The following is a 12,536-nucleotide window of genomic DNA, read 5'->3' on the forward strand; positions in this document are numbered from 1 at the left end:
CAGCTCCTGCAAAGGGTGGTCTTAACTCTCTACTTTTTGGTCAGTGTATCTCCCTTTGGCCATATGCCTTCACCCCTCAGCTCTGATTTTCTTAGTGACACCACACTAACCATGTTCCAAATCAAACACCAATTCAGTGCCAGCACTAACATTAAACTTGAAGAAACCCAGCTGCCATGGTTCTGGGCCCCAAGGACAAGCAACACACAGCACCCAGGACAGCCCACAGGACTGAGGCGAAGTAAGGAATGCACACATATCCATCCAAAGTAACAGTGACCAGGGCCAGGGCCAGGATAAGGCAGTTCTCACAGCAGGACCCAGGCTCCATGATGTGTCATGTTTCCTCTCAATTCATCAATTGTTGCTCCAAAATATGACCCCTAACAGGTTCCTCTTTTCAAAAACAGCACACACAGGCAAAGTAAATGACTGTGGGTGGTCAATTTGTGACATTTACGTAGGAGGTTACAAAGCCAGGCAAAGGTCAGCTCTACAATCCAACCATCCTGATGACCCAGGGAGTCTGTGCACATGGAAGCTCAGACAGTGGCCACAGGAGCATAGCTGGGAAAGTGGGCTGGAGTCACTGGGGAGCTGGTGAAGAACACTGAGGCTCTATGGCCCAAAGATCTTCCGCAAACACTCCCTATTGGGACACCATCCACAGCACCCCAGGGGTATGAAGGTACTGCATAAAACCTGAGTTCAAACAGAACTCAAGGTGGTGGGCACTAAGCTGAACAAGCAGAATGCGGCAGGCTGAGGCTGGGGTCTGATGACAAGACCCAACAGTCCCCACTTTAGATAAGAATCTCAAAAGCAACTTCATTCACTGTGTGACATTTAGTAACTTATAATACATCTGATTTACAACCTTAAAAGACATTTTCTTATTTCTAAGGACAAACTGAGCTTTTTAAAGTTTTAACTGGGTATTGTAAAATTTTAAAGTTTGTGGTCCTCTTGGAGATGAGCAGAATTACAAAGCAGCCACAGTGATGCCAAACGCAGGATATAAAGCTTCCATCTTTCCAGATATGACGGACCCCTTCAAGCTCCTCAAGTGACTATGGAGTCGGGGGCATTAGATGCAGGCTATGCTGTCAAGCAGGTCGCTCTCACCCCACATGCCACAGGTTGGACTCTAGGCTACTCCTCAAAAACCCACAGCAGACAGGTATGAAGACCCTGATCCTAGGGAGTGCCTGTTCAGGATAGACGCTGAAAGGCAGCCATGCAGTCTGGAACTTCGACACACAGAGGCCTGCTAAGAGTAACCACACCGAAGATGAACATGGGTAAGGAAGCCTCTTAGCCAGCCAGCAGAGCCTCTGTGTGTCAGTCAGCAGCAGGGCCTCTTGAGGCATGGTGCACACTGGCCTCTGGCACCGTTGGCGCGGGCTGCACACCTCAGACTCAGCAGAGTAACTTGCTGGAACAGCAGAGTGTCACTGAGCAAAGGAGTTGGTGTGGAAACAATTTCCTGGGCTCCCACTGGCCACTGCCTTGGAGAACTAAGAAAGCAGCTCCTCTAGCGGAGCCATGGGGAGAACATTGGCGTGCCCTACATTCAAAATGTGTCTTTCTAGAAAGTGAGCCTTAATGGTGAAGGACAAAAAAAATGAGCCGTGAACAGGAGCCTAAAATTAGCACAGACCACGAACACACTCATCACTTCCTGTATGATCAGTCTACAGCTAACACTGGTATTAAACACATCTGCAAAAGAAAGGTGAAGGGAAGCTCAGTTCTGGCCCTTCCTCTTGCCCAGAAGGGCCTGGGCCCCTGGAACATGGCCGAAGGGTGGCAACTGGCAAACATGAAGGTAGCCAAGGGCAGCCATTAGAGCCCCGTTTGCTGTGTAAATAAACAGCATGTTCCACACAGTTCTTCAGCGGTTAGAGAACTGCCACCCCCTCACACTGAAGACAGGAAGTTGTGGAAGATGGCCCACACCCATCTCCAGCTGCATGGCAACAGCAGCTGGGAAATGCCACGCTCCCTTACCTCGGTAGGCCTCTGTCTACTCAAGCCAGGAGCTTCTACCTTCCAATAGCTTCACTGGGAAGACCACAGTGATTGGTCTTCCAAGAGATGGAGCAAGTTGCAAAGGAGGCCTGGCTAAAGGGCAGCCCTTCATGAAAAGGTGCTTGCTTGTCAGCTTTTGGTTTCCAACACTGATTCCCTCCATATCATAACTGCTTTGATCAACTTCCTGATGGGCTTACTTTGGGGTGAGGAGAGGTGGTTCAAGCTCACAGAGGATAAAACAAGAAAACAGAAACTGTCTTCTGCTCCTAGTCAGCCTCAACATCGTCACTCAAACTGGCAATTCTCACTAGCAAGGAGGGGGGCATACGTGGGCAGTCCTCTGGGCTGTGAACAGACAATAACAAACTGCCCATGGCACTGACATTTCTAGAATTTACCCAAGAGAAACATAAGAAGACACAGCATCTAGTACAGGCATGACCTGGCTGCCAGCCTACCTGGCACACTGCACTTCTAAATAAGAAGCATGGCACACCATGCTCCTGAAGTCAGAACACTGGTTTCTGAGGTGGCTTGAGTAGCGGCAGCTGGACTGTGGACCGGTCTGCACCCTCCATGGTTCCTTAACGTGCTTCTTCTGCATAGAGACCCTGGTGGTCTGAGCATTCACTGTCTAATGTGAGGTGAGGTGCTAAAATCAGCTGACAGGCTTCCACTTCCATGTAAGTGGTTGCTCACATGCCATCAAGTGGATGCGGTTCCCTGAAACTGTCTTAGGAGTGGCTTATCTCTGAGCCGTTTACCAACCCATGGGGAGTGCTGTCTTGTCAGGGAACTCCCTGGTGGACACAGCAACGTAGGAAGGCCTAGGAATGGTACATGATTGGGACACAGAACCCTCTGAAACCCAGCTTCAAGAGATAGTGGGTTCTCAAGTTCAGGAGGATTGTGGACTTGCTGGTCTTCGGCTGGAGCTAAACCACTTGCTGTCACTAGGGCTGCCACGGAGATGTGGCCTCATGTGACTGAACATAGCTTCCTTCCCAGTGGAATCCTCCACGTGGCTCCATCCCACCTGTAAGTGGCAGGACTCCCACTCAAGCTGCTGCTAAGTACAGATCTAATCAGGAGGGAAACAGAGTAGAGTAGGTGACAAACCTTCACAATAAAACACCCTCCTCACAGAAACACCCGGAGCTGGAGACAAGCGGCACTCAGGAGGGAGCTCCTGCTCTCTCCCAGGAGACTGCAGTATAGTGCCCCAAACCAATGGCAGCTCATATCTGCAACTCAGGCAGTGGGGAATTTTATGCCCTCTTCTGGCCTACGAAGGGAACCAGACATCCAGACAGAAGACATACACATACACACACAGCTTTAAAAAAAAAAAAAAAAAGAGCAGCCACTGCTGGCTGTTCTGTCACAGGCCCTCCTCTAAATGCAAACCCAGCCACACACAGTTGACTCAAGGAGGGTCTATTTTGCTTTTATCCTTCTAGAAGCAAAAGATAACCTACTGGGATAGCAGGACAGTACACAATCAACAAGGGACAAATACGTCCCAACCAAGCTCTGCCGGAGGGCGGGGTTACTGACATGCACTCAGTGCAGTTTGTTTATTTGTTCAACAGAATGAGGCTGTGCTCAGAAGTAACTCCATGTGCGGCATCCTTAGCAACACACCTCTGAAGAGAGAGAGTGCCATCCGTGTGGGACATGTGCCTTCCTATAAACAACTCTGCAGCAGCACATGTCTTTTGAGTGGCCAGTCTGCTCAGAATGAACCACAGCAGCCTTGTGGCTGGAACTCTGTCATTTTAAAGTCAGCTTCCTAGTTGGGAAAAGTGTGGTGGGCAGCAAGATGGCTGGGGAAGTAAAGGCACCTGCTGCTAAAGCTGGCAATGCAAGTTTCACCCCCAGGACCTATAAGGTGGAAGGGAGGAGCCAGGTTCCTCAGACTGTCCTCTGATTTGACGCATGGGTGAACACAACAAATAACTAAACATAATACTCTTCTGAAAGAAAATGGTGTGCCCGTAAGATCCACGGAAGAAGGAAGAAAAGCACAGGACGACTGCTTCCAGGCAGATATGTAGCAAAGGACATCTCTCCGATCACCCATGCATCTTCAGAATGTGGCTCTTGCTGTGTTCATCATGCTCTCTGCAAGTGCTCTCACTCTGCCACAAAAGCCGCAGACACAGCCCAGGCAGTGTCTGGTCTGAGAGAGAAGGGGCTGGGGACATGAGACCATTTGTTTCCCGGCCCCTTCACTGGCGGCTCAGGAGTTTCCTGGCATGGGCTGGATGAAAAGTAAAAAACATGAACATGCGCACTTCCCAGAGAAAACCTAGACACATCACTGAGCCAGCAAATGGATGCTGATTCCACATGAACACCACAGGGCTCAAGTCTTAAAAGCACTCATACCTAGTGAGTTGGCGTCCTGGAAGCTCCAGTCACAGAATGGATAGCTTCCTGAGCACTTGGAACTGAATTACCACACACAAGGCTGAACACCACTCACTCACAAGAGCATGGTTCTGCAGTGTGACCTGTGCCAAAGCCAAAGGAGCATTAGACTCAGGCTGGGAGAAAGGCATTCTATGAGATATGATCCTAGTGCCAGTTTTCAGACATTCAAATCTACAGCCTGTCAGCAAAGGCTTGGGATGTAGCAAGCATGGTAGAATATGACTGCAGTTTCAAGAATTCAGAGACTGAGGCAGGAGAATTGTGAGCTTCAGAGCAGCCTGAGCTCAAGAGTGAAAACCTGTGTCAAAATGTAAAGGGATGGGGAGGCAGGGAACAGCTCAGTTGGCAGAGTGCTTGTCTAGGGCCTGCGATTCATACCCTACCACACATAGCGCATAAACCCAGCACAGCACTGTGATCCAGTGCTGTGGACTCAAGAGGATGAAGGTTCAAGATCGGACCTAACACTTAGCAAGCCTGGTATGCCTATGCCCCTGTCTTTAAGGAAAGAAAAGTAGAGCTGCTGAGGCTTCCGTCAAGTGCTGCTGAGAAGGAAGGCTGTGGGGTAGCAGAGTCTCTCCAGAGTAGATGGTGCTGTCCAGCGGTGGGGACTTAGGTACTTTTCCCTGGAGGCCAGAAGATATGTAAGCTCTCATTTTATTCAAATGAAGCTGAGAGCAGATGTGGGTTCTTTCTAAAATTACAACATAAGGGCAGCTGCACCTCATGTATCCCATTTCTGTGATCTCTCTAGAGTCAGTTCCTGTGTTTTTTCACAGGAAAACCACCCAAGTGCTGTCCTGAGGAGGGGCACCTAACTGTAGCAGGATACTCACTTTCCCACTCACTCACTCACTCCAGGAAGCCCTCTTAGTAAGACCCTTGAACATTCCTTGAGAGATAGAGAAAAACAACAACAACAACAACAACAACAACAACAACACACACACACACACACACACACACACACACACACACACACAAAACAACTTAACGCTTTAAGCTGCCAGCCACACTAGCAAACCTACCAATTTTTGAACCTAACCACATTACCTCTGCAGTTTACAGGGATTATTTCAAGAACATTAAAAACTTTTATAACTGGAGGTGAACTTAATAAAGAGTTCAGGATCATCTTACAAAAAGGGAGTGAAGAAATGAGACAGAAAGATAAGACCCATTTAGCTCTTGCTGAGACTGTAATTTACTCCCAGACAGAGAATAACAGAAGAGCAGAAGGTTACACTCCTCACCTGACATGAAATGGTCTAGTTAAAGGTTGAACAATGTGCCAGGCAGTGATGGCACATGCCTGTAATCCAGCACTCAGGAGGCAGATCTCTGTGAGCTCAACGCCAGCCTGGTCTACAAAGTGAGTTCCAGGACAGCCAAGGCTACATGGAGAAACCCTGACTTGAAAAACAAACAAAACAAAACAAAAAGGTTGAGCAATGCTTGCCTTTACTAACTATTGTTCGAAAAATAGTCTTGGTAAGGCTGTTGACTGACACAGAACCATATCTTATTTCCCAAAATTAAAAATTATTTTGCAAAATATCTACACACAAAACCTCTCTAAAAAGGTGAAGAGTGGCCAGATCAGAGGAGCTCAATACGACTGGAGAGAAAACTGTGGTCCACCCAGCTGCCTACTGAGCCTGTCACACACAGGGAACACTTTCATACCTCAGGCTTCTGTGAGGTGGGCAGATACAGATACCGCAAGTTTTACAGCACCATCAGCAGCTTCTCTGCGAAGCCACATGCAGGCTGTGGCAACACTGAATTATCTCATTTCATCAGGGCTCAAATACAGGCTTTCCGCCCCAGGAACCCTATTGTTAGACCCTCTGTGTGAAAATCTTCCTGACTCCACCATTAGCTTGGTTCAAGGGACCAAAGGAACCACAGCCAGTCCATCTTAAGGTAGCCATGTCCACACCACACTTGTGAGAATGCTTACAGGTTTAAGTGGGTGCCATAATCAGTGACCTCAAGACTTGTGAGCTCCAGGGATGGATTGAGGTATAAAGAAGGAGTTCTAACGAGTACAGGGCATCATCAGGTAGTGCACAGGACCCACAGCAGAGCTCTATGGAAGGAGGTGCACATTTGAGCTGGAAGGCACACATTGGTTGGACATGCTCTACAAATGTCGTGCAGGAAGAAAGCCTCCTACGAGGCTAGGATGGAACCTGCAGGAGAATGAAGGCAATCTGGATGCCACCAACTCTGGATCTTTGGTTGTTTTGTTTTACCATTTATTGAGACAGGATTTCTCTGTGTAACCCTGGCTGTCCTGGACCAGGCTGGCCTTGAACAGGGATCGGCCGTCCTTCTGTCTCCATGTGTGACTACTTTTAAAGCTTTTATAACACCAGTTAGATCCAGACTCAAAGGTGGTGCCAAATACCTCTAATCCCAGCACTCAGGAGGCAGAGGCAGGTGGATCTTTGTGAATTATAAGCCAGCCTGGTCTACAAAGCTAGTTCTAAGACAGCCAAGGCTACACAAAGAAACCCTGTCTAAGAAAAAAAAAAGTCACAAAGAAGTGAAAGGCTCAGAGCTACTGTTAAAACAACTAAAGCTGGGTGGCGGTGGCAGCACACACTTTAATCCAGCACTTGGTAGGCAGAGTCAGCCAGGACTACACAGAGAAACCCTGTCTTCTAAAAAAAACAAAACAAAACAAAAACATTAGCAATAAACTGAGAGCCTGAAAGACTAGATTAGGAAGTCCCAGCACGGGCTGGGGAGATAGGAGGACAGTCACTGGGTAAAGTGCTTGTTATGCAAGTATGAGGACATGAGTTTGGATACCCAGAACCCCATGTAAAGCTGGACAGAGGCCTGTCTGTAACCCCATGAGACAGGAGACAGGAGAATCCCTGGAAGCTCATAAGCCAGACATCCTGGCATAAGCAGCAGTGAAACAGACATCCTGTTATAAACAAGATGGAAGAGATGGAAAACCAACACTCACTACTGTCCTCCTCTGACCTCTGTATGTATGCTATAGCACACATACACGCACCGCACACACAGACTGTACACACAATAAAGGCAACCAACTTGTCATCTCTGTGGTATGAACAAGTTAAGTGCAGGCTTAGTGGGCACTTAGACCACTGAAGTGGGTGACAGGGTGACCACGCAATGAAAGGGGGGGGGTACCCTCAGAGCTAGTCCAAGCCAAGCCCTCCTACCTACTTAAAACCCAATCAGGGCACTGCAGGTGCAGATATCATCCCAGAAGCGATGACTCACGTAGGATTCCAGGTTTCCAGAGCATGCCCAGCCTTCTCCCCAGTATTAGCTGATACCCGGAATGAGTTCTCCTGGGAATGAGCTAACATCAACACCCAGGGAAGAAGGGAAAGAATTAAAATACATGCAAGTTCAGGTAGGCCTCAAAGGGTTTAGGAATAAAGGCCCAACATGGAAGACATTGCCAAAAGAATCCTGAGACTGGAAAATGAACAATGGGGGGCGGGGGGGAAGGATGGCTCAGGTCTGTAAGGGAGGGAAGCACAGCAGAACAAGAGTTCAGAATCAGCCACACAGCAAGATTCATCTCATAAAAAAAAAAGAAAAAGAAAAAAAAAACCAAAAAACCAGCAAACAAGGACCAGAGAGATGGCCCAGAGGTACAGTGCTTGCCTAAAAGGAAGAAAAAGCAAATCTCTCAGTAATTATTATCCAAAAGGTCCCCATAGGGAACTACTCATTCATTTCAATCTCAGTATACCAACAATTAATTCCATTACTCAATAAACACCAGGTCCTGCGGTTCCTGCTAAAGCGCACAGGTAGCAGCAGCCCAGAAGCCCAGCAGAAGGCTCTGGTAGCTGAAACCACTTGATTTTTCCACTACTCTCTTGTTGCTGTATCAGACAGCGAATGGGTGCTTACTCCCCAGAGAGGCCGGCTACTGTAAGTATGCTGGGGACAGCAAACAAGGAGTGCTTCTCTCTTGGCTCTGCTGGAACTCCCTGTTAATTTCCTACCAGTCCAGATAATTTCAAAGGTCTTCACACCTCCTCAAAGTGCCCATCAGAAGCCTAAATTTAGTTCATGCAAACCAGGGCAAGCAAGAACATTCAGATCTCAAGGGTCACTCAAGATGATGAGAATTTCCCAATCTTCAGGTTATATACCCCACCCCCAAAATGAGTCACGGTGTGTAGAGCTTTCTCTTCTGCACAAAACAGTGTCCCCCACCCGAAGCCAGTAGTGTCTAAATCAACATTATTGTGAGTACATCTCTTGGAGCATGACAGATCAAGTGTCTATAACAGCAAGGAATTTCAGGGCATTACTGATACAGCAGGACTTAACCCAGTCTGGCACTGGGTTGTATTTCAGAATAAAGGCAGCTATAACAAATGTCAGCTGGAAAAGTGCCCCATCACACAAAGCCGCCTGCAGAGGAGCTGTCTTCCCTTTATGTCAGGAGCTACTGGGTGGGAGATGCTCTTTATTATTATTATTATTATTATTATTAATTATACTTTATTCATTTTGTATCCCCCCATAAGCCCCTCCCTCCTCCCCTCCCAATCCCACCCTCCCTCCCCTTTTCTGCATGCATGCCACTCCCCAAGTCTACTGTTAGGGGAGGTTCTCCTCTTCTTTCTGATCTTAGTCTATCAGTTCTCATCAAAAGTGGCTGCATTGTCCTCTACTGTGGCCTGGTAAGGCTGCTCCCCCCTCAGGGGGGAGTGATCAACGAGCAGGCCAGGGAGATGCTCTTTATCCAAAACAAACACTCACTGAAAGTGGCAGAATCAAAGAACTGAACAATAAGAAAAAGAAAAAAGCCTGACCAGCACCCTCTTCCACCACTGGAGGAGGGCTGTATCCCTAGTTACTCCAATCAAGCACCTTCTCTCACTAGGTTAGCTAAGCCAGGCTCCTCTATGATCTGCAATCCAATTGTTTCTTTAGTCCTGTCATCCCTTTGCAAATTCTGAATGACAGAAATCAATTCTTACAGCCATTTCCATATGCAAACCAACCTGACTCTAGAGACCTAAAGGCTGTCCACATCACCAGCCACTTGCTGGCAGTAAAGATTAAAACAACAATGCCAGACTGGGGGCAGTGGCACATGCCTGTTAATCCTGCACTCTGGGAGCCAGAGGCAGGTAGATCTCTGTGAGTTCGAGGCCAGCCTAGTCTACAAAGTGAGTCTTAAGACTGCCAAGGCTACACAGAGAAACTCTGCCATAAAAAAAATCAGATAGATAGATAGATAGATAAAAAACACCCCCAGGCTCCCTCCAAGAAAAAGGCTTGGTGCCTGAAGGTATTTTTTCTTAAGCTGTCTTCCCCAGCACTCAAAAGTCCACACATCACCTTTTGTTCTTTGCCCATTTGTTTCAGAGTTTGTAGATCTTTTTGGTCCAATTAGAAAATTAGGATAAGGAGAAATTATTGTACTGCCTGGCATATACAGCTGCAAGCAAAGCTACATACTCCTTTCTAATTATGACAGGCTCAAATAAGACTTTTGGTAATAATGCCCTCATTTTGACACACTAGCACACATTCATTTAAAAACTTTTATTTTGGGGTTTGGGAATTTAGCTCAGTGGTAGAGCGCTTGCCTAGCAAGCACGAGGCCCTGGGTTCGGTTCTCAGCTCTGGGGGAAAAAAATAACTTATTTTCTACCAGTTGTAAACACATTTCTTTGAACTCAAAAAAAAAAAAAAAAAAAAAGCCTTGGGTATATTGGCCTTTATCTTAGAAAATTAGCTTTAGATTCTATTCGCAGCAGGAAAGCCTGTGGGGGCTTAAGCGTGGTAGAGAAATTAGAAAACAATGAGGAAACTGATGTCAAAGCCAGCCTACTTCTTGCCAACAGCATTCTTAGCACAGCTCTAACAAGGCTTAGATGTCAGGGCAGGCCAGTCTGACCCAAAAGCGTAAAAAAACCGCATTCTACCATAACTTATGATGTAAATTTGTTACCAAATCAGCCTGTTTCAGCATTAAAGATCCAACTGTCTTCTCTTGGCATGGTCTGTTTGGACAACCACTTCCACACTTCCGAGTGGCTTATAAGACAATTTCCATGTGATGTTACCCTGGGCTCCCTCTGCATTTAATCTGATACAGAAAATCTGCCCCCAGATCCAACTCCTTAAACGGACTCCATCCAACCAATTCAGAGACGAAGCCTCAAATACGAACGTTACTATTGATCGCCCCACTTACACAGATTTCACTAGCTATAAATATCAGTCCAAGAGAAGCTGACACATCAGAGGCCAGTAAAAAGCACCCTGTCGAGGGATCTGGAAATCAAGGCCACCCAAAAAAAGCTTTTGTCATTCAAGCACACCAAACAACAGCCTGAGGCTTTTTACTTCCCCAAGTGAAGCTCAAAATAGATTTCAATTCTCCAGCTGATGGGTCTCACCCGCTGTCTTTTGAACCTATAAGCCGAAAGCAGAATAAACGGCCTGCTCTCTTTGCACAAGGAACAGGATTTATTTTGCACATGCTTATTTAAGACGCCGGGCCAGTGTAGTTTTGGTTAATCCCCACAACCCCCGCACTGACATTTAATCAGAAGACTTACTTTCTTTAGAGGACTTAGCTACTTGTAGAGACATCTTTGCTTTTTCAATTCACTGTTTCATAAATAAACCACCAGAACCCCTAAGGTGGATCAGATCTCAAAAAACAGGGTCATCGCAGCCCACGATCAAAGATAAAAGACGCTCATCAAGAAAACAGGCCATTTGGAAAGGGTTAAAAACCACCTCACTTCCCTGTCTAGAGGAGGGTTTGGTAGCTGGAGGAATGGGTTCTGTGTCCCCCTTGTTAGTCGCCTAACCTCATGGCTTGCCGCACCTTGTTTTGTTCCGAAAGCCAAGTCTTATCTAACAGCCCTGCCGTGACCCCTTCTCCAAGGCAGCAGGTTCTTTGGGCACAGTCACCCTCCACCTTAACAGGTCTTTCTCTTCCCAATACTTGTCGCCAGCTGCCAACGATCTGTATATGAACGTCGGTACGACTCCAAGCCTGTCTAGGGGTAGGGTAGATCCACAGTGGCGTTCAACACACACCATCTCCAATGCCTAGTGACGAACAGACTCTCCAACTCACGTCCAACAAATGAATGGACAGGAAGGAGTAAGGGGGCTGTCGTCCTGGGGCCTCCCGCACGACCGCACACCGAGGCCCGAGGAAAGGAAATGTGTCCGGGCGGGAGGGTGTCGGCGAACCCACCCCCTCCCCGGGAGACAAAGGAAGAGGGCCTGAGGTGGTCCGGTCCAGACAAGGAAGCAGCAGGGGTGTGGACCAGTGGGGACAAAGGGTGGCTGGGCCAGGTTGGGGTCGGGCTGGAGGGAGGGGCTCGGAGAGGGCACGAAACGAGGAGAGATAAAGGCGGGTGGGGGTGTCGCAGGGCCCGCGAGCCCCAAGCGGGGTCTTGGGCGGCGGAGCCGCTCGACAGGGGTAGCCTGAGCCGAGAGGGCCGGGGAGACGACGCGGCCTAGGGGCCCCGGCTCCGCACCTGGTAAATAGCCGCCCAGCTCCCGGACTTGTCGATCTGCTCGAACTCCTTCTCTATCTCCATGGCGAGCCCGGCCGGCTGCCCGAGTTCCCTCGGCCGTCTGCCCCGCTAGGCCGTGTCGCTCCGTGTCCCGAGGCCCGCCGCCCGCCACCACCGCAGCCCCAGCCTCCCGAGCCGCGGCTTCTGCATGTCAAGCCGGCAGCCGGAAGTGCGCACCCCGCCTCACCGCGAGCTCCGCCCCCTGTACGGCAGGACCAGTCAGAGAGCGAGTCAGCTTGCCGGCACTTCCGCGGGGGCGGGGCCAGGGCGGGGCTTAATGGGAGAAGCCTGTGCCAGAGGAGACGACCGGCTCGAGCCCGCCGCGCGCCGCTTCCCGGGTTTCGCGCTCCGGTGGGCGCGCGCCCGTTGCCCAGGCGACCTCCGGCGATGCGCCCACAGCGTGTGGGCCGAGGCGAGGTTGGTGGGATCTCGAGTTCGAGCCTCATGCTTGCCGGTTGGTCACGCGGCGAGGGCGTGGCCTCGAGCTAAGCGGTTGCGGGG

General features: G+C 48.9%; 1 protein-coding gene across 1 annotated transcript in view; it reads right to left on the bottom strand.

Annotated features, from left to right (window-relative positions):
- Positions 1 to 12,167, bottom strand: part of Ptpn1 (protein tyrosine phosphatase non-receptor type 1) — a 50,990-nt gene extending 38,823 nt beyond the window's left edge. The window contains exon 1 of the mRNA XM_055596076.1: positions 11,997 to 12,167. Within this exon, the coding sequence (XP_055452051.1) occupies positions 11,997 to 12,059 (63 nt within the window). The 5' untranslated portion in view covers positions 12,060 to 12,167. The remainder of the gene's footprint in view (positions 1 to 11,996) is intronic.
- Between the last annotated feature and the right edge of the window lie 369 nt (positions 12,168 to 12,536).

The sequence above is a fragment of the Psammomys obesus genome, unplaced genomic scaffold, assembly GCF_907164565.1.
Source record: "Psammomys obesus unplaced genomic scaffold, mPsaObe1.curated_primary_1811, whole genome shotgun sequence".
Taxonomy (NCBI): domain Eukaryota; kingdom Metazoa; phylum Chordata; class Mammalia; order Rodentia; family Muridae; genus Psammomys; species Psammomys obesus.